The 25,371-nt window shown below is 56.5% G+C and overlaps 2 protein-coding genes across 2 annotated transcripts; both read left to right on the top strand.

Annotated features, from left to right (window-relative positions):
• The first annotated feature begins 376 nt into the window (after positions 1-376).
• On the top strand, positions 377-6,862 carry LOC141735720 (uncharacterized). The gene is made up of 6 exons (XM_074568855.1): positions 377-488; positions 3,386-3,628; positions 5,363-5,653; positions 5,927-6,024; positions 6,285-6,477; positions 6,750-6,862. Exons 1-6 carry the CDS (start codon positions 377-379, stop codon positions 6,860-6,862), a joined length of 1,050 nt encoding a protein of 349 aa, XP_074424956.1.
• Positions 6,863-12,089: 5,227 nt separating this feature from the next.
• Positions 12,090-24,151, top strand: LOC141735719 (uncharacterized). Its single transcript, XM_074568854.1, has 10 exons — positions 12,090-12,201; positions 17,698-17,940; positions 20,125-20,415; positions 20,758-20,855; positions 21,116-21,308; positions 21,947-22,049; positions 22,438-22,484; positions 22,655-22,726; positions 22,863-22,959; positions 24,088-24,151. Exons 1-10 carry the CDS (start codon positions 12,090-12,092, stop codon positions 24,149-24,151), a joined length of 1,320 nt encoding a protein of 439 aa, XP_074424955.1.
• The last annotated feature ends 1,220 nt before the right edge of the window (positions 24,152-25,371 follow it).

Here is a 25,371-nt window from a genome sequence, read left to right as displayed (position 1 = left end):
GAACCAGGGGGGTTTTCCTCAACATCCACCACAGTATCTGAAGGGAGAGAGGAATGAGGCAGAACTGAGAAGGTTTTGGAGGTGTTTGTGGGAGCAGGGCTACAGGGGCCTGAGGCAGCCAGCCAAAAGGCTGGACCGAGGCACCCAGGAGAACCCATCAAGGCTGGACCTGTTACTGCTTGCGGGCAGATGGGCGAGAAGAAGCCCTGTGGCCAGCAGGACACTCTCTTTCCAAAGAGGAAGCTTTCTTTGCACCACATGTGATTTCCCTACGTGGCTGTTTCATTTCTGTGTCTGCACCTCTCCTGCGCTGGGTTACACGGATGCCTCTCCCAAGTAGCTCAGACTGAGTCCTGCCCGGGGACTTTGTGGCAGCATGGCCCTGCGAGGGCTGGCTCTGGCCTTTCTCCTGGTCCTTGCCCCTCGGCTGCCTGCAGGGATACAGAAGGACCCTGGCCCCAGGAACCAGGGGGAAGCCAAGGAAGCAGGTAAGGGTGCGTTGTGCCTCTCTCTTACAGGCAACATTTTGCTGCTGCTCTCCCCGCACGTTTGCTACGCAGCTTTACCCCCTTCAGCCCACAGCGTCTGTGCTGGGGAGGGCTGAAGCTGGTCCTGAGACACCTGGGCATCCATTGGGTTGTGGTGGGGTGAAGCCTTGGTGCGCTGGGAAAGCCCCTGTGGTCATGGGAGCTGCAATGTCCCTTTGAGGAGTGGGCAGTGTCCCTGGGAGCAGGAGGTGGCCTGTTCTTGTTGCACAGACGAAAGACAAAGCCGGGGTACGTGGCCTTGCCGGGGCAATCAGAGCAGCATCCCGTTCACAGGGGAAGGTGGTGGAGATGCTCAGCAAAGGCACGGGGAGCTGTGAGATGAATCCCTGTGTTAGCTGGGATGCTGCTCTCTCCCATAGTCCCCATGGTCAGTGAGCTGTAGTTCAGTGGGATTGTTCTTCAGCAGTGTTGTTCTGTTGCTTCTGCCTGCCAGGAGGGCTTAGGGGCACCTCTTGGGTCTCTGCTGGGCTCTTCCTGTGGAGACGGTGGTCTTTCCCATGGAGACCGTGTGCTGTGTGCGAGGGTTACCGGTACCTGTTGAGGTCCCCATGGGGCCCAGCAGGAGCAGTTGCTCTTTGCAGCAAGGTGTGGGGGTCCTGAGGTGTGAGTCATTCCCTCTGGAGGGAAATGGGAGCAGAAGTGGCGTACCAAGACATTGGAGGGGTCATGAGTCATGTTACCCGTCACTAGTGGCTGGAGGGATGCTCCCCTTCCAGCAGTACCCTCAGCTGTCCAGGGCAGGATGGAGCCTGTTCCTGTGATCCCAGCAGCAGCTCCTGGCCCTTTCTCCTGTTCCCTACAGCTGATCCCTGAGAAGGCCCGTCAACAGTCACAGCTCTGCCCTCCTTGGCCTGAGGCGTCCCAGCTGGGGGAGGCTGTGATGGGCTCGGTAGAGGCATTGTCTCTGAGCGGCTGGGGGAGATGTCTTGGATCTGCGTCTGTAGAAGATGTGTGGGACACCAAATTGAAGTTCTGGCTGTTATCCTCTGCTGTGTCACTGGTATCTGCAGCACCAAAGGAGGACATTGGTATTTGAATTATGGGTAGCACAGCAGAGCTGCAGACAAGGGCAGAGCTTGCCTTTGCCTTCACCTGAACCACGAGGAAAGCTCTGGAACCTAGCAGTGCCCCCTGCAATGGTTTTACTGCAGTCATTTCTCTTCAAGTGTCATTGAGGAATCATGTCTGCCATAGACGTGTCCTTTTTTCACTTGCTCTTTTCTCCTGTATCCTTGCAGTTCAGTGATAGCCACCAACATCTGAATGACCCACATGTATTTTGTAGACCAGAACTAGACAGCAAAGGCTCATGTCAGTTGCTGACGGTGCCTATGGCCCAGTTCTGCTCACCTTCCTCTGCCCACTGAGGTCTGCACGAGACAACCTTGTGCTTCCATTGCCCCCACTTGCTATGTCCCTTTTTGTGCCTTGGCCTTGCCAGCTGTTTCCTCACTGGCTCTTCTTGTTGATTTCCACCCCCTTAGGAGAGCAACCTGCCTGTCCCTGTCTCCTCCTGCATTGCAGGTCATCATCAGCCTCCTGACCGAGGCAGGCTGTGCTCTTGCTGCATCCCCCATCGTCCTTCTGTCTAAGGGTGTTTCTGCCTCGCCTTTCAGATTGTAGAGCACCTCAGGGACATCCAGCATCTGGGACCTGTTTCAAGACAAGTACCAACAGGAAAAAAACGTTCCTCCCCACAGGTGGAAATTTGCTTTTTGAAGCATGTTTCATTTTCCCGTGTCAGAGGGATTTCTTTCCTGATGGCTGGTGTCCTGGGTCAAACTCTGGGGAAGCCTAATTGGGCTCAGGCTGAGTCAAGGCTTTCAGATCTGTCAAGGCTTTTTGCTGTTGCAGTGAAGTGTGTGATGTGAGGGTGCTGGAAGGGATGCATGTGCAGGGGAAGTTTCCTATGTGGAGAACACACACGATCGCAAAGGATGGGGCTGGCGGCCGCTGTCCTTTGTGGTGGAGGTCCAGGGTGCAGGGTTGAGATGATGGCATGAAAACCTGCTAGCAGATAAGGGAAGTGTGGCACTGCCCCTGTTCCAGTGTAAAGGCTTGCAGCCCCATGAGTGCCGGCTGGCAGGAAGCGGTCAGTTGTGGAGATGCGTGTGGCTGAAGAGGGGTGTTTCATGCTAATTTAGTGGAGGCCACCTGCTACCACTGTGTCTTCTCACAGACTTGGTTTGCAGTGGGTGAGGAAGTCTGGGTGACACGTCTACCAGAGCAGGAGAAGGCAGGCTCGCTTTGGGTGAAGTGCAGAGAAAGGGCTGTGTGTGCAGCGTGGGATGTGAGCTTTGTGTCCTGTGCTGTCAACGTAGCTGTGGGGGTCTGAGGGCAGGCTGTTGGTGCTGGAAGATGCCTTGAGGGGCCACGTTGTGAGTGTGTGGAATGGCAGCAGATGCCCACTGGGTCTGGTGCACTCCCACAGCCTCTGTCTTTGTGGGAGATAGTGCAGGAGAGAGCAGCCCATTGTCTTTTGGCTCCAGGTGGAGAGCTGCAGCTGTGAACTGGAGGGAGTAGCTGGAGAGGATGCACTTCCGAAGCCTGATCAGGGCCACTCAGATCTCCCTGAGACCACTCCCCCAGTGAATTCTGGCACAGGCTCATCCATCCCCTGACCGGGCAGACCCCAGGCCAAGCTGACTCTCACAAGGAGAGCCCCATCCCAACAAGTTTTGCGGAGGGGCCACTTACTGTCAGACAGACGTGTCACCTTCCCTCTCCCTTCAATCACTGTAGAGGTTGCTGGGGATTGCTGATATAGCACCACCTACCCCTGCCCCACCTCCTTGGCATCTCCCACCACGATTAACACCTACTGTCACCTCTGCCAGAAACGTGCCAAAGACCCCAGTGGGATCCAAGACTCCGGCTGACACCAGACCGGGAGAATTACAAGAAGAATGAAGAAGTGATGCTGAGCTGCCCTAAGGATTTCCAGCCATCCTTCACTCATATCAAATGTTCAGGCGAAGTCCAGTCCATCGGTCATGGGAAATCAGTATACAGGGAAGCCTGGCGTGGAAGGGACAGCAGCGGTGCCTGGATCCGCATTCAGTCCACCGTGGAGTGCCTTGGTAAGGAAAGTATCAGGAGGTCTCCTGGCTGCCCAGCTCTGCCCTTCCTGAGCAGGGGAAGGCAGGCTGTGTGTGCACAGCGGGTTTTGGGCTCTCTGCCGGGCCAGGGAGATGGTGGGTGCTGCTGAGGGCTGTGTCAAGTCAACCCCTGAGCCTGCCCTGTGCTTGCCCCGGGGCTGCGGGGGACCCTCTGTGGGGATGTGTCTGGTGCCAGCCTCAGTCCCTGAGGGTCCTGGTAGGAAGGGGCTTTGGGATTGGGGTGGGGGCAGTGGCCAGAGCTGTCCATGCCAGGCCAAGACAGAGCTGCGAGGATGCAGGGCTCCAGCCTGTGGTTCACAAAGGATTGGGAGGTTTCTGGTGTAGGTACATGGGTGACTTGGGGCTCTGTGAGGGCTTCTGGCAAGGGCACGTGCCGAGGGGAGGTGGGCCACCGTGCTGGAGGTCAGACAGTCATGTGTGGTAAAGGTGGCCGAGAGCCTCATGTCAGGGTCCGGGGGATCACAGGTCCGTGTCCCCTGTGTGCTCTCAGCCCGTGCAGTCAGGGCAAAGGCCTGGCCTCGTCCCCATGTGCCGGTCTCCCTTCCTGGTCCCTGCTACATGCCATCACTGCAGCAGCCATCTTTTGGGCTCAGGCTGTGTTGCCTTCTCATGAAGCCTCAAGGTGTTGTGGTACCCAAAGGGTCCACCAGTCTCTGTGTAAGCTTTGTGCATTGAACAAGCCTCTTGTGGTTGCCCTGTGTCCCCTGTGTTCTGGCTCCTCCAAGACTTTCCTGGGAGGCCTGGGGGAAGCAGCACAGGGCCCTTCTTGCCCTCATCCCCTTCCTGGGGACATGGTGTGGGAGGGCTGCTCTGTGTGGTGTCCTGGAGCTCCATCCCTCAGCCTGCTGTGCCAGGGAGGGCATCCCCTGCTCCATCCTCTGACATGCCCGGTGAGGCCACCCTCCGTTCTGCTAATGCCTTCCCATCTTGTTGGTGCAGGGAAATGCCAGAAGCCCCAGTGGGACCCCAAGTTTCTCTTTGACCCAGATCGGGTGTTGTACAACCCAAATGAAGTGGTGATGGCGAGGTGCCCTGAGGGGCACTGGCCTCCTCCCATGGAGATCAAATGCAAGAAACTGAACCCAAGGCAAGGCTCCCTGATTCCTCCCAGTGGCTGGACTGTGAAGAACGGCACAGGCCACTGGCACCCTGTGGTGGGGAACCTGACCTGTGTGGGTGAGTGAGAGGACCATCCACCCCCCAGTGCTCACAGTCTGTTCCCCCAGGCAGGGAGAGCGGTGCCACATGTGTCTCACAGAGTTGGTGCCCTGTGCTCGGGGTGGCCAGGCCTTGGCATGGACATTCACTCCAGAGAAAAATGCTGGTGATGCATCCCAGGTTTGTGTCCGCGCTGTTGTCAGCTGGGGCAGCCAGCACAGCGCCGAGGGGTTCAAGTCCTCACTGCTGCACACAGGCAGTGTGCCCAGCCCAGCCAGATGGGTCTGCCTGGAGAAGGGCACAAGAAGCCTCAAGTACTTGCCCTTACCCTTCCAGAGTCACTGCATCACCCAGAGTACCCCTGGGAATGATTCAGGGCCAGAGAAGGTGCAGGCGGTGCCTGAGCGTTGTCTGGGAGAAGGCAGGATAGCCTCATGCAGACAGGCTGGTGAGGGAACGGTGGGGATGGTGGAGGTTGGCCGCAAGGCTGGGAGGAGAAGAGAAGGAAGTGTCCCTTTTGCAATGTTTCTTTCCCAGATGTCCTCCAGGTTGTCTCTGAATCCTTGGAGATTTCCAGCACCAGCATCAAACTGAACTGGACCTGCAGGCTCCCTGATGCCTGTGAGCATATTCGGGCCAGGTGCCGTCTGGAAGCACATTCCTCCCCTCCCTGTGAGTCTGAGGAGGTGAAGGGAGAGGAGATGCTCCACGGCCAGGAGGGAACACTCACCTGTCCCCCTCTGCAGCCCTACACTGTCTACAGTGTCACCATCTCCCTGGCCCCCAGCACGATGCTGTACACACGGCTCCTCACAACAAAGGAAACAGGTATGTGTCCTTATAAATGTAAACGTAAAGGTGCCCTTTCCCCAACAGCTCAGTGTGATCATCTGCTCCCTGCAGTGATGATCCTGAGATTGGGCTGTATGGAGCATGTAAGTGAATGGGGAAGGAACTGTGCAAGGCTGTGAGGCACATCATGTCCCCTCCTTGCTCTCCCTGTCCTCAGCACACCATTGCTTCTGCTGTGGCACATGCAGCCTTTGTGGGGGACAAACGCTCGCTGGCTCGATGCATGACCCCATCCTCCTGTGCTTCCAGTGCCGGACAAACCGAAGAAACTGTGGCTGGATCCCAACACAGGGTCCCTCTCATGGGAGCCACTGCCTTCATGCAAAGGGAAGATCATCGGATACCAGGTACCGGAGGACCAGGGACTCCCCACGGTCCCCCTCACGTTGCCAGGCACCTCCGTGCCTGGAGCTCTGTGCAGGCAGCCTGGGGAGAGGTGTGATCCCTCCTTGGCCAGGGCACACCAGCTCTACACTGCTGGTGTTTCTGGTGGGGTCAGGTCCCCTGCTGTCCCCAGCCAGCAGTAGCAGCCCCACTCTGCAGAGCTGCCCTGTGCAGGAGCGGGAGGAGGGTGCTGCTCCCCACCAGCTCCCTGTCCTTCCTCTAGCTGAACATCACGGCGAGGAGAGCGCAGGATGGCAGCTTCCTTGAATTCAAGCAGGTGATGGTGAACCAGTCTGTCACTCAGTACACGCCGCCTCGTCAGGCACCTGGCAGCAAATACACGGTGACAGTGCAGGGCCTCACGGTGGCTGGTGCTGGGTCTGCGTCACTCCTGGAATTTCAGACCTACGTCTCAGGTAATGGTTGTTTTGCCCTGGGTCTGGTTGAGGTGGCGAGCACTGAGTCTGGAGCGGGTTCCAGAGCTGTGTGTGCACCTACCCGGTACCCACCAAGAGAGGGGCAGGGAGCGTGGGCAGCCTTGAGAGCCTGACTCCACGGTGGGGGCTGTGGGGCTGGGTGAATCCTGCTTCCAGGGGGTCCATCACCTGGTCCCCAGAGCACCTGCATCGCTTCGGCCCCTGGTTATGACTGTGAGAGCAGAGCTGGCCCCTCTACTCTTCCACTAAAGAAGATGATGATACCCATCCCTGCATTCGGGTGCACGAGGGGCTCAAGGTCAGCACGAGAGCTGCTGAGTCTGGGTCTGTGTCTCCTCTTGCTGTGCACAGCCTGGTTGAGTAGGTGTTCTGACCCTCTGGTTGTGTATGTGAGACGGGGCAATTCCCTGTGGTCCAGAGCCTCCATCCCTCTTCCTTGCCCAGCAGACGTGAGGGCAAGGGAAGACCGTGCCTCACTGCCTGTCCCTGGAGCATCCAGCACAGCAGAGCCTGGACACATGTGTCTACAGATGTGCACGCCCCCAACACCAAGCTTGGGGCAATGGCTGGCACGTGGTCCAGACTGGCACCCACTCCTGGCTGTGTGTTAGTTGCAGGGCAGCATCTGGGCTTGTGGCCAGGGATGGTGGTGCCGGTGGTGGTGGTGGTGTTGGTGCTGGTCGCCCTGTCTGCAGGGATCCTGTGGTTTGTGCTGTCCAGGTGAGTAGGTGGTAGTCTTGGGGTCGCTGCTCAGCCTCAGGCCATGCTGTGCTTTGGGGTGTCTGGGGATTGAAAGGGCATTCTCCTTGCTGCTCCCATCCTTCTCTGGGTGCCAAGGACACAGCTGGCTGTCTCACTGTGTCTCAGTTGTAGGGCTGCCGGCTGGGGCTCATGACCATCTACCTTGGGGCTGGGTCAGGGACCATGTATGCTCAGAGACGCCATCCCTTGTTGCTGTTGCTGCCACCAGTGCTGTCCCTCTGGGATGCTCGTGAGAGGCGCAGAGGGAGGATGTGCAGAGCTCTCCATGCCTCTGCCTCTGAGTTCTGCAGAGCTCTGGGCCACCTCGTCCTCTCCCCTGACTCAGGACTGCCCTTTGCCTTCCCAGGAGAAGGAAGGCCTTGCCCAGCAAAGCTGAGGAGGACCACTACACAGGTAGGGTTCCCATCACAGAAAGGGCTGTAGAGGTGTGGTGGGAGCTGGGAGGGGAGCGGTCTGTTGCAGGAGGGCATGTTTCTATCCGGTGGTGGCTGCAGGCAGTCCAGCTGTCTCTGGCTGACCTGCCAAAGCGGCGTGTGCCATGTCTGTTTCTGTCATCCCACCAGAGCTCCAGCCCTATGAGAATCTGGATAATTACTGTGTGGTCAAGGACACTCTTCTGACAGGAGAAAATGCAGGTAGGACACGGAGTACCCTGCCTGTTCCCATACATGGCAGGGAGAGGGTGGAGAGTGGCAGCTGTGGTGGTGTGAGCTCCCCACGCTGCCGAGGGCATGCAGCAGCCTCTGCCCTGGGTGCTGTTGGTGTCCACAGGTAAAGGTGTCCAGGCTGGGGAGACGTTTCCTCAGACCCTGGCTGTCTTGGAGTCCTCAGGAGACTCTCAGAGCAGTGTGGGAGAGGAGAAGATGGGGTTGGCGTCCCCGGCTCAGTGCTGATGGCCACTTCTCCAGGCTTGGTTTTCCCAGGCTGGAAGCAGGACCTCATATAGCTTGTGCTGGGTTATTGCTCCCTCTCAAATTTCCTCCCTCATGAAGCATCTTCTGTCACAGATCAGGAGCAGCCCAAGGCCTGAGATGACGCGCTTGTGCCAGCAAGGATGTGTTCTGGCAGTCCTCCAGTGTTCTGGCAAAGTTCTCTCATCCTCATCCTGGTGCCTGCAGGTGTCCTCTGAGACCGAAGCAGGTTGCTGGGTCCCAGTCCCTCTTTCCGCACTCTGTATCCACATATCCACGTAGACCCCGGCCTCTGCTTGAGTTTGGTCCAACCGTGCTGCCCTTGTAGCTGTGCTGCTGTGTCCCAACAACCAATAAATTGTTCTGGTTTGCAGGGGCTGCCTGCCCCACAAAAGCTCCCACCTTGTCATGGTTCCTCCCTGTTTTGGATGTGAAAGCCCTGTCCCTGTGGAGGAGCTTGGGCTCAGCTTCTCCTGCCCCTGGCAGCCCTGAGGAAGCACATCTGAGAAACTGCATGCTCCCAGCATAATGTTTTGTGTTCCTGCTTTCCCTCCTCCCCATCCTACAGGTAGCATGGTCTCAACTAGGTCCCATGATGATGAGAAGTTCATAGCCCTACAGGTCTGCGCACGTCTTTAACTCTTCCTGTTTATTACCCATGCTACCTGTGTTTGCACAGAGACATTGAAGTTATGCCCCGATGAAGTTGATTTACTGGCTGCATTGACTGGTGTTCCTTTGTGCTGCACTCCAGGTGCTCTCCTGCTGACCTGCAACCCTTCTCCAGCTTCTGGGCATCTGTTACTGTCATTGGCATTATACTGGTAGGAGTGGGATGGATTGAGGTTCCCCTCCCCTGGCAACTCTAGTTTAAAGCCCTCTTCATGACCTTGCTAAGCCTCTGACCAAAGGTGCTCTTCTCCTTGTCTGACAAGTAGACCCCATCAGGCCAAAGTAAACCAGCTTTCTTAAAGTGAGTCCCACGGTCTATAGAGCCAAACCCCTGGCTGTGACACCAGTCCTGCAGCCATTTGTTGATTTGCCATATTTGACTGACCTGTTCAAACGCCCTTCCGTTTGACCAGGAGGATTGATGAAAACACTATCTGCACCCCAGAGTCCCTGACCGCCACTCCAAGGGCTCTGTAGTCCTTCTTGATATTCCTCAGACTGCTTCTGGCTGTATCACTGGTGCCCATGTGAAACAATAGCAGCAGATAATAGACAGAGGACTGTACAAGGCTTGGTAGTCTCTCAGTGACATCCCTAATACGAGCCGCTGGTAAGAAGCACACCTCCCTAGACGCTGCATCCAGCCTCTGTACCTCTGAGAAGAGAGATCTAACACACGAGGTCCTTTCTTAATTGCGTTGATTGTTATACAGGGAGCAGATCGGGTTGCCTTACTCTGCTCCAGCACCTCTTCTCATGCAAAGGGTCTTTCCTCTTCATGCTGCAGAGCTGTGAAGCAGTTCTGCAAGGGCACTTCAAGCTTCGGGTGCAGTCTCCTTCTGGTTGATGTTCCTGTTTCTGTCTCAGAAAGGGCAGAGCCTAGCTCCACCAGTTCTATCTATTTCTTAGACTCCCTGATGGTCCTTAACCTGTCCACTTCCTCTCAAAGATGGGCCACCAAGCTGAGCAGATCATCTACTTGGTCACACCGTACACAGGTATTCTCACTACCGCTCTCAGTGAAAGGCCCTGGCACGCCCTGCAGCCTGAGACATGGATGGCTGCATGTTTTTGTGGGAGCTCTGCCTAGGGTCTGTCTGGGGCCAGCGCAGCTGGAATGGCAGCCTTGCCGTGGGGACACCAGGACACGAGCGATGAGGTTTGAGCTCACCCTTCACTCTGAATAACGAGCAGTGATTTCCTACCTCACCACTGCAAGGTCTGATGTGGCATCGGGGTGGCTCACTCGCAGCTGTGGTGAGAGCCCCCTGGTGTGGGCTTGGGCAGGTGACCCAGGGGTTCTTTTGTCAACATCCACCACTGGATCTGGAGGGAGAGTAATTACAATTAATTAATTACAATTAATTAAACTGGATATTCACAAGTCCAATGGAAGGCACCCAAGAGTGCTGAGGGAGCTGACAGAAGTCATTGCTGGGCCACTCTCCATCATCTTCGAAAGGTCCTGGAGAACAGGCGAGGTGCCTGAGGACTGGAGGAAAGCCGATGTCACTCCAGTCTTCAAAAAGGGCAAGAAGGAGGACCCAGGGAACCACAGGCCGGTCAGCCTCACCTCCATCCCTGTAAAGATGATGGAACAGCTTGTTCTGGGCATCATCTAAAGGCATGTGGAGGAGAAGAAAGGTATCGGAAGTAGTCAACACGGATTCACCAAGGGGAAATCACGTCTGACTGATCCGATAGCCTTCTATGATGGCATGACTGGATGGATAGATGAGGGGAGGGCAGTAGGTATTGTCTACCTTGACTTCAGCAAGGCTTTTGACACAGTCTCCCACAGCATCCTCATAGGGAAGCTTAGGAAGTGTGGGTTAGATGAATGGACAGTGGGGTGGATTGCAAACTGTTTGAAAGATAGAGCTCAGAGGGTCGTGACTAGGGAGACAGAGTCTAGTTGGAGGTCAGTGACAAGTGGTGTTCTGCAGGGGTCAGTACTGGGTCCAGTCCTGTTCAATATATTCATTAATGACCTGGGTGAAGGGATAGAGTGCACCCTCAGCAAATTTGTTGATGACAGAAACCTTGGAGGGGTGGCTGACACACCAGAAGGCTGTGCCGCCATTCAGCGAGACCTGGACAGGCTGGAGAGTTGGGCGGAGAGAAACCTTATGAAATTCAATAAGGGCAAGTGTAGGGTGCTGCAGCTGAGGAGGAATAACCCCCTGCACCAGTAGAAGTTGGGGGCTGACCTGCTGGAGAGCAGCTCTGTGGAAAGAGACCTGGGAGTCCTGGTGGACAACAGGATGGCCATGAGCCAGCAATGTGCCCTTGTGGCCAAGAAGGCCCATGGCATCCTGGGGTGCATCAAGAAGAGTGTGGCCATCAGGTCGAGGGAGGTCATCCTCCCCCTCTACTGTGCCTTGGTGAGGCCGCACCTGGAGTACTGCGTCCAGTTCTGGGCTCCCCGGTTCAAGAAGGACAGGGAACTGCTGGAGAGGGTGCAGCAAAGAGCCACGAAGAGGATTAGGTGACTGGAACACCTCTCTTATGAAGAAAGGCTGAGGGACTTGGGTCTCTCCAGTCTGGAAAAAAAAACGGCTGAGGGGGCGTCTTATCAACACTTATAAATACTTAAAGGGTGGTGTCAGGAGGATGGGGCCAGGCTCTTTTCAGTGGTGCCCAGTGACAGGACACACGGGTAACGGGCGCACACGCGAACATAGGAAGTTCCATCTCAACATGAGGAGGAACTTTACTTTGAGGGTGGCAGAGCCCTGGAACAGGCTGCCCAGAGAGGTGGTGGAGTCTCTATCTGCGGAGACATTCAAAACCCACCTGGGCATGTTGCTTTGCAACCTGCTCTAGGTGACCCTGCTCTTGCAGGGGGTTGGACTAGATGATCTCCAGAGGTCCCTTCCAACCCCTATCATTCTGTGATTCTGTGTGATTCTGTGAGAGAGGAGTGAGGCAGAGCTGAGAAGGTTTTGGAGGTGTTTGTGGGAGCAGGGCTACAGGGGCCTGAGGCAGCCAGCCAAAAGGCTGGACCGAGGCACCCAGGAGAACCCATCAAGGCTGGACCTGTTACTGCTTGCGGGCAGATGGGCGAGAAGAAGCCCTGTGGCCAGCAGGACACTCTCTTTCCAAAGAGGAAGCTTTCTTTGCACCACATGTGATTTCCCTACGTGGCTGTTTCATTTCTGTGTCTGCACCTCTCCTGCGCTGGGTTACACGGATGCCTCTCCCAAGTAGCTCAGACTGAGTCCTGCCCGGGGACTTTGTGGCAGCATGGCCCTGCGAGGGCTGGCTCTGGCCTTTCTCCTGGTCCTTGCCCCTCGGCTGCCTGCAGGGATACAGAAGGACCCTGGCCCCAGGAACCAGGGGGAAGCCAAGGAAGCAGGTAAGGGTGCGTTGTGCCTCTCTCTTACAGGCAACATTTTGCTGCTGCTCTCCCCGCACGTTTGCTACGCAGCTTTACCCGCTTCAGCCCACAGCGTCTGTGCTGGGGAGGGCTGAAGCTGGTCCTGAGACACCTGGGCATCCATTGGGTTGTGGTGGGGTGAAGCCTTGGTGCGCTGGGAAAGCCCCTGTGGTCATGGGAGCTGCAATGTCCCTTTGAGGAGTGGGCAGTGTCCCTGGGAGCAGGAGGTGGCCTGTTCTTGTTGCACAGACGAAAGACAAAGCCGGGGTACGTGGCCTTGCCGGGGCAATCAGAGCAGCATCCCGTTCACAGGGGAAGGTGGTGGAGATGCTCAGCAAAGGCACGGGGAGCTGTGAGATGAATCCCTGTGTTAGCTGGGATGCTGCTCTCTCCCATAGTCCCCATGGTCAGTGAGCTGTAGTTCAGTGGGATTGTTCTTCAGCAGTGTTGTTCTGTTGCTTCTGCCTGCCAGGAGGGCTTAGGGGCACCTCTTGGGTCTCTGCTGGGCTCTTCCTATGGAGACGGTGGTCTTTCCCGTGGAGACCGTGTGCTGTGTGCGAGGGTTACCGGTACCTGTTGAGGTCCCCATGGGGCCCAGCAGGAGCAGTTGCTCTTTGCAGCAAGGTGTGGGGGTCCTGAGGTGTGAGTCATTCCCTCTGGAGGGAAATGGGAGCAGAAGTGGCGTACCAAGACATTGGAGGGGTCATGAGTCATGTTACCCGTCACTAGTGGCTGGAGGGATGCTCCCCTTCCAGCAGTACCCTCAGCTGTCCAGGGCAGGATGGAGCCTGTTCCTGTGATCCCAGCGGCAGCTCCTGGCCCTTTCTCCTGTTCCCTACAGCTGATCCCTGAGAAGGCCTGTCAACAGTCACAGCTCTGCCCTCCTTGGCCTGAGGCGTCCCAGCTGGGGGAGGCTGTGATGGGCTCAGTCTCTGAGCGGCTGCATTGTCTCTGAGCGGCTGGGGGAGATGTCTTGGATCTGCGTCTGTAGAAGATGTGTGGGACACCAAATTGAAGTTCTGGCTGTTATCCTCTGCTGTGTCACTGGTATCTGCAGCACCAAAGGAGGACATTGGTATTTGAATTATGGGTAGCACAGCAGAGCTGCAGACAAGGGCAGAGCTTGCCTTTGCCTTCACCTGAACCACGAGGAAAGCTCTGGAACCTAGCAGAGCCCCCTGCAATGGTTTTACTGCAGTCATTTCTCTTCAAGTGTCATTGAGGAATCATGTCTGCCATAGACGTGTCCTTTTTTCACTTGCTCTTTTCTCCTGTATCCTTGCAGTTCAGTGATAGCCACCAACATCTGAATGACCCACATGTATTTTGTAGACCAGAACTAGACAGCAAAGGCTCATGTTATTTGCTGACAGTGCCCGTGGCTCTTCTTGTTGATTTCCACCCCCTTAGGAGAGCAACCTGCCTGTCCCTGTCTCCTCTTGCATTGCAGGTCATCATCAGCCTCCTGACCGAGGCAGGCTGTGCTCTTGCTGCATCCCCCATCGTCCTTCTGTCTAAGGGTGTTTCTGCCTCGCCTTTCAGATTGTAGAGCACCTCAGGGACATCCAGCCTTTGGGACCTATTTCCTGGCAAGAACCAACAGGAAAAACCTGTTCCTCCCCACAGGTGGAAATCTGCTTTTTGAAGCATGTTTCGTTTTCCTGCTGCTGAGGGTTTTCCTCCCCGATAGCTGGTGTCCCTGGTCAAACTCTTGATGCTGGGCAGGTCACCCAACCTCTGCTGGGGTGGGAAGGATCCTGGACGTCACGCTGGGGCAGGAACATGAGGATATGTGGACTGCTTTAGGGAGATTAATCATGGGAGGAGGGAAGGTGCGTGTTGTGGATGTCTATTTGGGCTCGGAATGAGTCAAGGCTTTCAGATCTAGATCTGTCAAGGCTTTTCGCTGTTGCAGTGAAGTGTGTGATGTGAGGGTGCTGGAAGGGACGCATGTGCAGGGGAAGTTTCCTATGTGGAGAACACACACGATCGCAAAGGATGGGGCTGGCGGCCACTGTCCTTTGTGGTGGAGGTCCAGGGTGCAGGGTTGAGATGATGGCATGAAAACCTGCTAGCAGATAAGGGAAGTGTGGCACTGCCCCTGTTCCAGTGTAAAGGCTTGCAGCCCCATGAGTGCCGGCTGGCAGGAAGCGGTCAGTTGTGGAGATGCGTGTGGCTGAAGAGGGGTGTTTCATGCTAATTTAGTGGAGGCCACCTGCTACCACTGTGTCTTCTCACAGACTTGGTTTGCAGTGGGTGAGGAAGTCTGGGTGACACGTCTACCAGAGCAGGAGAAGGCAGGCTTGTTTTGGGTGAAGTGCAGAGAAAAGGCTGTGTGTGCAGCGTGGGATGTGAGCTTTGTGTCCTGTGCTGTCAACGTAGCTGTGGGGGTCTGAGGGCAGGCTGTTGGTGCTGGAAGATGCCTCGAGGGGCCACGTTGTGAGTGTGTGGAATGGCAGCAGATGCCCACTGGGTCTGATGCACTCCCACAGCCTCTGTCTTTGTGGAAGAGAGAGCAGGAGAGAGCAGCAACCACCGAGCTGCTGGATCCTGCTGGCTGGGATCCCTCTGCAGCACGACAGTGGGCAGGACAGCCTGCAGATAACCCTTCTGTGCTGCACCTGAAGGCGCAAGGAGGGTTAATGCACCTGGGGTGTGGGGCCTCATCCTGACAGGTGCTCATCTCTGCCAGCCCTCTGAAGTGAGTGAGACCAGCAGCCCCCTGGACGGGGCCTCTTCATCCCCAAGGATGATGCCAGAGCCTGGTGACAGTCAGGGCTCTCCCTGTTTACCTTGAACCAGAGCAGCTGTGCCCCGACTGATTTGGTGCAGCTAAGCTGTGCTGGGGATTATGTGCCATTAGTTCCCTACATCATATGCATTTCCAGTGGGACCCAGACCTTGTGGAATGGGACTGCCACCTGCACGGGTACGTGCAGCCCCTGACCCCTTGGGTCCTGAGCTTGCAGCAGATGGGGGCGACAGTCCAGAAACGGGGGACCTGGATGCCTCAGCTTTCCCCCATGTCCTGGCAGTGCTGGGGCATCTTTTGTCTCAGCACCTTATTGCAGGCAGCTGCTGGGGGTCTGTAATCCTGGGGAGAGGTTCAAAGGCAGGAAAACTTCTTTGCCAGTGTCTCCTGCCTCCAGATGGAGAGCTGCAGCTGTGAACTGGAAGGAGCAGGAGTAGGTGGAGGTGTTCACCTTGAGGCTTTGTCACTTTGTGCTGCTTTTTTCCTCAGGAAGCTTCTCTGGGGTTTGGGTGAGCTCTGGCTGGGGAGGCTATCACTGCTGCACTACTCACCTGGGCACGAGTGGGGCCAAGAGAATGGGGTCTCAAGCATCCCATGGGTGGTGGGACACAGGGGAGGCTTGGGAGTCCTGGAGACAGGGATGATTATAAGGCCTGTCCTCCTGAACAGTGCCTGGCCACAGGGTGGGAGCAGATGGACTCTTGTGTGTGTCAGGGTGAGTGCTCAGAGTCACAAGGAGGGAGAGCAGTGCCAAGCCTACTTCTCTGCAAGCTAAATAAGCCATATTCGCTCAGTCTCTCCTTGTATCTCTGTTGTGTCAGGATAGAAAACCTCATCTTTTCAGCAGTTTTGGGACTCACAAATACCCTGGCAAAGTCTGGGATGGGGAAGTGCTCCCCTTCTAAGAGCCATCATCAGTGCTGCCTGGTGACCACAGAGTTCCCCGACATCCCTTACAAGGGTCAGCTCCAGCTGAGGTGGGGCTTTCCTAGCACCAACTCTGCAGGCAGAGGCAGTGCTTTTCTTGCTCCTTTGCAGCCTCACCTTCCACCTCCTATATACTGCTTCTTGTGCTGCAACTCAGCTCCCTGTTTAGCCAAGCCGGACCCCGAGTAGTTTAAAAAAGACATTGTCCATTTTCTCACCTGGGAAAGTGCGCACACTTGCACCACAGTGTCACTCTCTTTCCTAGTCTTGACTCAGAGTCTCCAATCAGTCCCTCTCCTGTTGCCTGTTGGATAGGAAGGCTCTAAACAGACAAGTAAGCTTCAACTCCAGCATGCCACTGCCTTCTGGGGTGATGTCCTTTGAGTAGCAGACACACAGTTGCCCCCTTCCCAGTGTGCTGATGTCTGCCTCCCCTCTGCCAGCATCCCAGTGAGACACAGGCTCCACTTTCCCACAGAGCAGAGAATTTATGGGTGCAATGAAGATCTGGCAAAGAGCTCTTCAATCTGTCTTCCAATGCATGGGCATCCCCGGTCCCTGAGAAGGACTCTCACACTTTTGTCCTGACAGGAAAGTGCACAAAACCCCAGTGGGATAAAAGAGTCCAGTTTGTACCAAATAAAAGCAGTTATGAAGAGAATGAAGAACTGATGCTGACCTGCCCTGGAGATCTTCAGCCATCCGTCCCCAAGGTCAAATGTTCAAGGAAATTTACGGGAATGAGTTCTGGAGAACCAGTCTATGGAGAGGCCTGGTGGGGCAGGAACAGCACAGGTGCTTGGATGTACATTGAGACAGCCGTAGAGTGTGTTGGTAAGTGAGGCAGCAGCAGCTCTCCCATGTCCCCTTTCTACCTTCACCCTTGACAGCTGTTTGTGATGTTGCCCAGGTGGGCAAGCCATCAGCTCTTGCAGCGGTTCCTGAGCAGGCCAAACATGGGGCCCTGCTGATGGGCGCCAGGACCTGGAGTAGGATCTGGGGCCAGGAATGAGGTGCCCACGAAGGTGCCATGGTCCTTGCAGCACCTCCAGCTGCCACCTCGGACTGCACAGGTCTATGTGTGCCCCTGCCTGCTGGTGCAGGTGAGGGACCCTGGGGACATCTTCTGCAGCCCCAGGAGCTGGTGTGGAGGGGAGTGAAGGGAGCCCTGAGTGCATGGGGCTGGGTCAGCCCTTGGCATTTGGGGCTGGAGGCTGTGGGAGATGCCCCTGGGGGAAGAGCAGTGCCCTCCCTCAGGTGATGGGAATGTGGGCTGCCCCGGCCAGGCACAGAGCTGTGCTGAGTGTGGGGATGGCTGTGTGGAGGTAGCCCAGTGCTCAGGGGTGGTGAGTAGGGAGAGACAATGTAGGAAACTCCCTGCTGCCGGCTGTGGTAACACTCACTTTCACCTCTGCCAGAAACGTGCCAAAGGCCCAAGTGGGACCCCAGACTCCAATTGGCACCAGACCAGGAGAATTACAAGAATAACGAAGAAGTGGTGCTGAGCTGCCCTAAGGATTTCCAGCCATCCTTCACCCTCGTAAAATGTTTGGGGCAAGACCAGGCCACCAACAAATGGAATCCGTTATACAGAGACCCGTGGCTGGGAAGGGGGAGCAGGGGTGACTGGATCCACATTCAGTCTGGCGTGGAGTGCGTTGGTAAGGAAGACATCAGGAGTTCTCGTGGCTGCCCTGCTCTACCACAAACCAAACAATTGCTCATATGCCACCACCTACCCCTGCCCTACCTTGTTACCTCCCACCCCAATTAACACCCACTGTCACCTCTGCCAGAAACGTGCCAAAGACCCCAGTGGGATCCAAGACTCTGGCTGACACCAGACCGGGAGAATTACAAGAAGAATGAAGAAGTGATGCTGAGCTGCCCTAAGGATTTCCAGCCATCCTTCACTCATATCAAATGTTCAGGCGAAGTCCAGTCCATCGGTCATGGGAAATCAGTATACAGGGAAGCCTGGCGTGGAAGGGACAGCAGCGGTGCCTGGATCCGCATTCAGTCCACCGTGGAGTGCCTTGGTAAGGAAAGTATCAGGAGGTCTCCTGGCTGCCCAGCTCTGCCCTTCCTGAGCAGGGGAAGGCAGGCTGTGTGTGCACAGCGGGTTTTGGGCTCTCTGCCGGCCCAGGGAGATGGTGGGTGCTGCTGAGGGCTGTGTCAAGTCAACCCCTGAGCCTGCCCTGTGCTTGCCCCGGGGCTGCGGGGGACCCTCTGTGGGGATGTGTCTGGTGCCAGCCTCAGTCCCTGAGGGTCCCGGTAGGAAGGGGCTTTGGGATTGGGGTGGGGGCAGTGGCCAGAGCTGTCCATGCCAGGCCAAGACAGAGCTGCGAGGATGCAGGGCTCCAGCCTGTGGTTCACAAAGGATTGGGAGGTTTCTGGTGTAGGTACATGGGTGACTTGGGGCTCTGTGAGGGCTTCTGGCAAGGGCACGTGCCGAGGGGAGGTGGGCCACCGTGCTGGAGGTCAGACAGTCATGTGTGGTAAAGGTGGCCGAGAGCCTCATGTCAGGGTCCGGGGGATCACAGGTCCGTGTCCCCTGTGTGCTCTCAGCCCGTGCAGTCAGGGCAAAGGCCTGGCCTCGTCCCCATGTGCCGGTCTCCCTTCCTGGTCCCTGCTACATGCCATCACTGCAGCAGCCATCTTTTGGGCTCAGGCTGTGTTGCCTTCTCATAAAGCCTCAAGATGTTGTGGTCCTCCATGAGGGAGGCCAGGGCCAGCTTGTGCTGGTTTTGAAGCCCGGGACGACATGCTGAAAGTCAGGAATGGGACTCACCACATGCCCTGTGAGCCCTCAAGCTGGGCCACAGTGAGAGGACTCAGGGCTGGTTGCCTGCAGACAGCTGCGAGCATGGGGAATATGGGGACACGGGTGGGAGGGGAAGGGGATGCTCCTCCTCTGGATTCTTAAGCAGGGGCCATGGGGCAGCTCCATGTATGGCCCAAGCTCTCAGGGTGACCTGCCCAGTCCCCTTGTAGCCTCTGCCAGCCCTTGTTGTCACATGTTGCCAGGGAAGACCAATGGGTCTGTGAGGTCCCAGGCCAAATATTAAGCACTCCATCCCAGTGCAAGGTTTGAGCACTGGCACTGTGGCCCAAGCCTCTGGAGCTCTGGCTCCTCCAAGACTTTCCTGGGAGGCCTGGGGGAAGCAGCACAGGGCCCTTCTTGCCCTCATCCCCTTCCTGGGGACATGGTGTGGCAGGGCTGCTCTGTGTGGTGTCCTGGAGCTCCATCCCTCAGCCTGCTGTGCCAGGGAGGGCATCCCCTGCTCCATCCTCTGACATACCCGGTGAGGCCACCCTCCGTTCTGCTAATGCCTTCCCATCTTGTTGGTGCAGGGAAATGCCAGAAGCCCCAGTGGGACCCCAAGTTTCTCTTTGACCCAGATCGGGTGTTGTACAACCCAAATGAAGTGGTGAAGATGAGATGCACTGAAGGGTACTGGTCTTCTGCTATGGAAATTGCCTGCGTGAAGCTGTACCCAGATCAAGACTCCCTGATTCCTCGCAGCGGCTGGATTGTGAGGGAGCACACAGGCCGCTGGCACCCTGTGGTGGGGAACCTGACCTGTGTGGGTGAGTGAGAGGACCATCCACCCCACAGTGCTCACAGTCTGTTCCCCCCAGGCAGGGAGAGCGGTGCCACATGTGTCTCACAGAGTTGGTGCCCTGTGCTCAGGGTGGCCAGGCCTTGGCATGGACATTCACTCCAGAGAAAAATGCTGGTGATGCATCCCAGGTTTGTGTCTGCGCTGTTGTCAGCTGGGGCAGCCAGCACAGCGCCGAGGGGTTCAAGTCCTCACTGCTGCACACAGGCAGTGTGCCCAGCCCAGCCAGATGGGTCTGCCTGGAGAAGAACATGAGAGTCCAGAAAAAGGAGGACAGGGTCCTGGTCTGGCCGATGGGTGTTTTGGCTAAGTCACTGCTGGTGTAAAAGGGACAAGCACCAGACCAGTCACTAGCCGCAGCTTCAGAGAGGCCTCAAGTACTTGCCCTTACCCTTCCAGAGTCACTGCATCACCCAGAGTACCCCTGGGAATGATTCAGGGCCAGAGAAGGTGCAGGCAGTGCCTGAGTGTTGTCTGGGAGAAGGCAGGGTAGCCTCATGCAGACAGGCTGGTGAGGGAACGGTGGGGATGATGAAGGTTGGCTGCAAGGCTGGGAGGAGAAGAGAGGGGATTGACCTTCTTGCAATGTTTCCTTCACAGAGGACTTCCAGGTTGTCCCTGGGACCTTGGAGATTTCCAGCACCAGCATCAAACTGAACTGGACCTGCAGGGCTCCTGAAATCTGCCAGCACATGCGGGCCACATGCCGTTTGGCCGTGCCTTCGTCCCCTCCCTGTGAGTCTGAGGAGGTGAAGGGAGAGGAGATGCTCCACGGCCAGGAGGGAACACTCACCTGTCCCCCTCTGCAGCCCTACACTGTCTACAGTGTCACCATCTCCCTGGCCCCCAGCACAGTCCTGTACACACAGCTCTTCACAACAAAGGAAACAGGTATGTGTCTGCCCACATGACAGGTAAAGGCGCCCTTCATCCAACAAAGCATCTGCTCCCTGCAGTGATGTTCCTGGCATTGGGACTACTCAGAGCCTGTGGGGCTCTGGGGAAGGGGTTGTGCAAGGGTCTGGAGCACAGCACATCCCCTCCTCACTATTCACCTCCCCATCTCACCATTGCTGCTGTTGCTGTGGAACATGCAGCCTTTGTGGGGGACAAACCCTACTTGGGCCGTCCCTTTGCAGCATGTCCCCTGGGCCAGGAGCTGCCTGCACCCTGTTGTGGGCACAGACCCTCCTTTCTGGTTCGATGCATGACCCCATCCTCCTGTGCTTCCAGTGCCGGACAAACCGAAGAAACTGTGGCTGGATCCCAACACAGGGTCCCTCTCATGGGAGCCACTGCCTTCATGCAAAGGGAAGATCATCGGATACCAGGTACCGGAGGACCAGGGACTCCCCACGGTCCCCCTCACGTTGCCAGGCACCTCCGTGCCTGGAGCTCTGTGCAGGCAGCCTGGGGAGAGGTGTGATCCCTCCTTGGCCAGGGCACACCAGCTCTACACTGCTGGTGTTTCTGGTGGGGTCAGGTCCCCTGCTGTCCCCAGCCAGCAGTAGCAGCCCCACTCTGCAGAGCTGCCCTGTGCAGGAGCGGGAGGAGGGTGCTGCTCCCCACCAGCTCCCTGTCCTTCCTCTAGCTGAACATCACGGCGAGGAGAGCGCAGGATGGCAGCTTCCTTGAATTCAAGCAGGTGATGGTGAACCAGTCTGTCACTCAGTACACGCCGCCTCGTCAGGCACCTGGCAGCAAATACACGGTGACAGTGCAGGGCCTTACGGTGGCTGGTGCTGGGTCTGCGTCACTCCTGGAATTTCAGACCTACGTCTCAGGTAATGGTTGTTTTGCCCTGGGTCTGGTTGAGGTGGCGAGCACTGAGTCTGGAGCGGGTTCCAGAGCTGTGTGTGCACCTACCCTGTACCCACCAAGAGAGGGGCAGGGAGCGTGGGCAGCCTTGAGAGCCTGACTCCACGGTGGGGGCTGTGGGGCTGGGTGAATCCTGCTTCCAGGGGGTCCATCACCTGGTCCCCAGAGCACCTGCATCGCTTCGGCCCCTGGTTATGACTGTGAGAGCAGAGCTGGCCCCTCTACTCTTCCACTAAAGAAGATGATGATACCCATCCCTGCATTCGGGTGCATGAGGGGCTCAAGGTCAGCACGAGAGCTGCTGAGTCTGGGTCTGTGTCTCCTCTTGCTGTGCACAGCCTGGTTGAGTAGGGGTTCTGACCCTCTGGTTGTGTATGTGAGACGGGGCAATTCCCTGTGGTCCAGAGCCTCCGTCCCTCTTCCTTGCCCAGCAGACGTGAGGGCAAGGGAAGACCGTGCCTCACTGCCTGTCCCTGGAGCATCCAGCACAGCAGAGCCTGGACACATGTGTCTACAGATGTGCACGCCCCCAACACCAAGCTTGGGGCAATGGCTGGCACGTGGTCCAGACTGGCACCCACTCCTGGCTGTGTGTTAGTTGCAGGGCAGCATCTGGGCTTGTGGCCAGGGATGGTGGTGCCGGTGGTGGTGGTGGTGTTGGTGCTGGTCGCCCTGTCTGCAGGGATCCTGTGGTTTGTGCTGTCCAGGTGAGCAGGTGGTAGTCTTGGGGTCGCTGCTCAGCCTCAGGCCATGCTGTGCTTTGGGGTGTCTGGGGATTGAAAGGGCATTCTCCTTGCTGCTCCCATCCTTCTCTGGGTGCCAAGGACACAGCTGGCTGTCTCACTGTGTCTCAGTTGTAGGGCTGCCGGCTGGGGCTCATGACCATCTACCTTGGGGCTGGGTCAGGGACCATGTATGCTCAGAGACGCCATCCCTTGTTGCTGTTGCTGCCACCAGTGCTGTCCCTCTGGGATGCTCGTGAGAGGCGCAGAGGGAGGATGTGCAGAGCTCTCCATGCCTCTGCCTCTGAGTTCTGCAGAGCCCTGGGCCACCTCGTCCTCTCCCCTGACTCAGGAGTGCCCTTTGCCTTCCCAGGAGAAGGAAGGCCTTGCCCAGCAAAGCTGAGGAGGACCACTACACAGGTAGGGTTCCCATCACAGAAAGGGCTGTAGAGGTGTGGTGGGAGCTGGGAGGGGAGCGGTCTGTTGCAGGAGGGCATGTTTCTATCCGGTGGTGGCTGCAGGCAGTCCAGCTGTCTCTGGCTGACCTGCCAAAGCGGCGTGTGCCATGTCTGTTTCTGTCATCCCACCAGAGCTCCAGCCCTATGAGAATCTGGATAATTACTGTGTGGTCAAGGACACTCTTCTGACAGGAGAAAATGCAGGTAGGACACGGAGTACCCTGCCTGTTCCCATACATGGCAGGGAGAGGGTGGAGAGTGGCAGCTGTGGTGGTGTGAGCTCCCCACGCTGCCGAGGGCATGCAGCAGCCTCTGCCCTGGGTGCTGTTGGTGTCCACAGGTAAAGGTGTCCAGGCTGGGGAGACGTTTCCTCAGACCCTGGCTGTCTTGGAGTCCTCAGGAGACTCTCAGAGCAGTGTGGGAGAGGAGAAGATGGGGTTGGCGTCCCCGGCTCAGTGCTGATGGCCACTTCTCCAGGCTTGGTTTTCCCAGGCTGGAAGCAGGACCTCATATAGCTTGTGCTGGGTTATTGCTCCCTCTCAAATTTCCTCCCTCATGAAGCATCTTCTGTCACAGATCAGGAGCAGCCCAAGGCCTGAGATGACGCGCTTGTGCCAGCAAGGATGTGTTCTGGCAGTCCTCCAGTGTTCTGGCAAAGTTCTCTCATCCTCATCCTGGTGCCTGCAGGTGTCCTCTGAGACCGAAGCAGCTCGCTGGGTCCCAGTCCCTCTTTCCGCACTCTGTATCCACATATCCACGTAGACCCTGGCCTCTGCTTGAGTTTGGTCCAACCGTGCTGCCCTCGTAGCTGTGCTGCTGTGTCCCAACAACCAATAAATTGTTCTGGTTTGCAGGGGCTGCCTGCCCCACAAAAGCTCCCACCTTGTCATGGTTCCTCCCTGTTTTGGATGTGAAAGCCCTGTCCCTGTGGAGGAGCTTGGGCTCAGCTTCTCCTGCCCCTGGCAGCCCTGAGGAAGCACATCTGAGAAACTGCATGCTCCCAGCATAATGTTTTGTGTTCCTGCGTTCCCTCCTCCCCATCCTACAGGTAGCGTGGTCTCAACTAGGTCCCATGATGATGAGAAGTTCATAGCCCTACAGGTCTGCGCACGTCTTTAACTCTTCCTGTTTATTACCCATGCTACCTGTGTTTGCACAGAGACATTGAAGTTATGCCCCGATGAAGTTGATTTACTGGCTGCATTGACTGGTGTTCCTTTGTGCTGCACTCCAGGTGCTCTCCTGCTGACCTGCAACCCTTCTCCAGCTTCTGGGCATCTGTTACTGTCATTGGCATTATACTGGTAGGAGTGGGATGGATTGAGGTTCCCCTCCCCTGGCAACTCTAGTTTAAAGCCCTCTTCATGACCTTGCTAAGCCTCTGACCAAAGGTGCTCTTCTCCTTGTCTGACAAGTAGACCCCATCAGGCCAAAGTAAACCAGCTTTCTTAAAGTGAGTCCCACGGTCTATAGAGCCAAACCCCTGGCTGTGACACCAGTCCTGCAGCCATTTGTTGATTTGCCATATTTGACTGACCTGTTCAAACGCCCTTCCGTTTGACCAGGAGGATTGATGAAAACACTATCTGCACCCCAGAGTCCCTGACCGCCACTCCAAGGGCTCTGTAGTCCTTCTTGATATTCCTCAGACTGCTTCTGGCTGTATCACTGGTGCCCATGTGAAACAATAGCAGCAGATAATAGACAGAGGACTGTACAAGGCTTGGTAGTCTCTCAGTGACATCCCTAATACGAGCCGCTGGTAAGAAGCACACCTCCCTAGACGCTGCATCCAGCCTCTGTACCTCTGAGAAGAGAGATCTAACACACGAGGTCCTTTCTTAATTGCGTTGATTGTTATACAGGGAGCAGATCGGGTTGCCTTACTCTGCTCCAGCACCTCTTCTCATGCAAAGGGTCTTTCCTCTTCATGCTGCAGAGCTGTGAAGCAGTTCTGCAAGGGCACTTCAAGCTTCGGGTGCAGTCTCCTTCTGGTTGATGTTCCTGTTTCTGTCTCAGAAAGGGCAGAGCCTAGCTCCACCAGTTCTATCTATTTCTTAGACTCCCTGATGGTCCTTAACCTGTCCACTTCCTCTCAAAGATGGGCCACCAAGCTGAGCAGATCATCTACTTGGTCACACCGTACACAGGTATTCTCACTACCGCTCTCAGTGAAAGGCCCTGGCACGCCCTGCAGCCTGAGACATGGATGGCTGCATGTTTTTGTGGGAGCTCTGCCTAGGGTCTGTCTGGGGCCAGCGCAGCTGGAATGGCAGCCTTGCCGTGGGGACACCAGGACACGAGCGATGAGGTTTGAGCTCACCCTTCACTCTGAATAACGAGCAGTGATTTCCTACCTCACCACTGCAAGGTCTGATGTGGCATCGGGGTGGCTCACTCGCAGCTGTGGTGAGAGCCCCCTGGTGTGGGCTTGGGCAGGTGACCCAGGGGTTCTTTTGTCAACATCCACCACTGGATCTGGAGGGAGAGTAATTACAATTAATTAATTACAATTAATTAAACTGGATATTCACAAGTCCAATGGAAGGCACCCAAGAGTGCTGAGGGAGCTGACAGAAGTCATTGCTGGGCCACTCTCCATCATCTTCGAAAGGTCCTGGAGAACAGGCGAGGTGCCTGAGGATTGGAGGAAAGCCGATGTCACTCCAGTCTTCAAAAAGGGCAAGAAGGAGGACCCAGGGAACCACAGGCCGGTCAGCCTCACCTCCATCCCTGTAAAGATGATGGAACAGCTTGTTCTGGGCATCATCTAAAGGCATGTGGAGGAGAAGAAAGGTATCGGAAGTAGTCAACACGGATTCACCAAGGGGAAATCACGTCTGACTGAT

This window comes from Larus michahellis, chromosome Z, assembly GCF_964199755.1.
Source record: "Larus michahellis chromosome Z, bLarMic1.1, whole genome shotgun sequence".
NCBI classification, from domain to species: Eukaryota; Metazoa; Chordata; class Aves; order Charadriiformes; family Laridae; genus Larus; species Larus michahellis.
The sequence above is the reverse complement of the archived record's forward strand: the minus strand, read 5'-3'. Positions and strand labels throughout refer to the sequence as shown.

Coding starts and splice junctions, on each gene's coding strand:
- LOC141735719 (XM_074568854.1), top strand. CDS start 12,090: ATGGCCCTGCGAGGGCTGGCTCTGGCCTTTCTCCTGGTCCTTGCCCCT. Junction 17,941..20,124: donor GTCCACCGTGGAGTGCCTTG/GTAAGGAAAGTA, acceptor TTTCCTTCACAG/AGGACTTCCAGGTTGTCCCT. Junction 22,727..22,862: donor TCTGACAGGAGAAAATGCAG/GTAGGACACGGA, acceptor TGGTGTCCACAG/GTAAAGGTGTCCAGGCTGGG.
- LOC141735720 (XM_074568855.1), top strand. CDS start 377: ATGGCCCTGCGAGGGCTGGCTCTGGCCTTTCTCCTGGTCCTTGCCCCT. Junction 489..3,385: donor GGGGGAAGCCAAGGAAGCAG/GTAAGGGTGCGT, acceptor CACCTCTGCCAG/AAACGTGCCAAAGACCCCAG. Junction 6,025..6,284: donor GGAAGATCATCGGATACCAG/GTACCGGAGGAC, acceptor TCCTTCCTCTAG/CTGAACATCACGGCGAGGAG.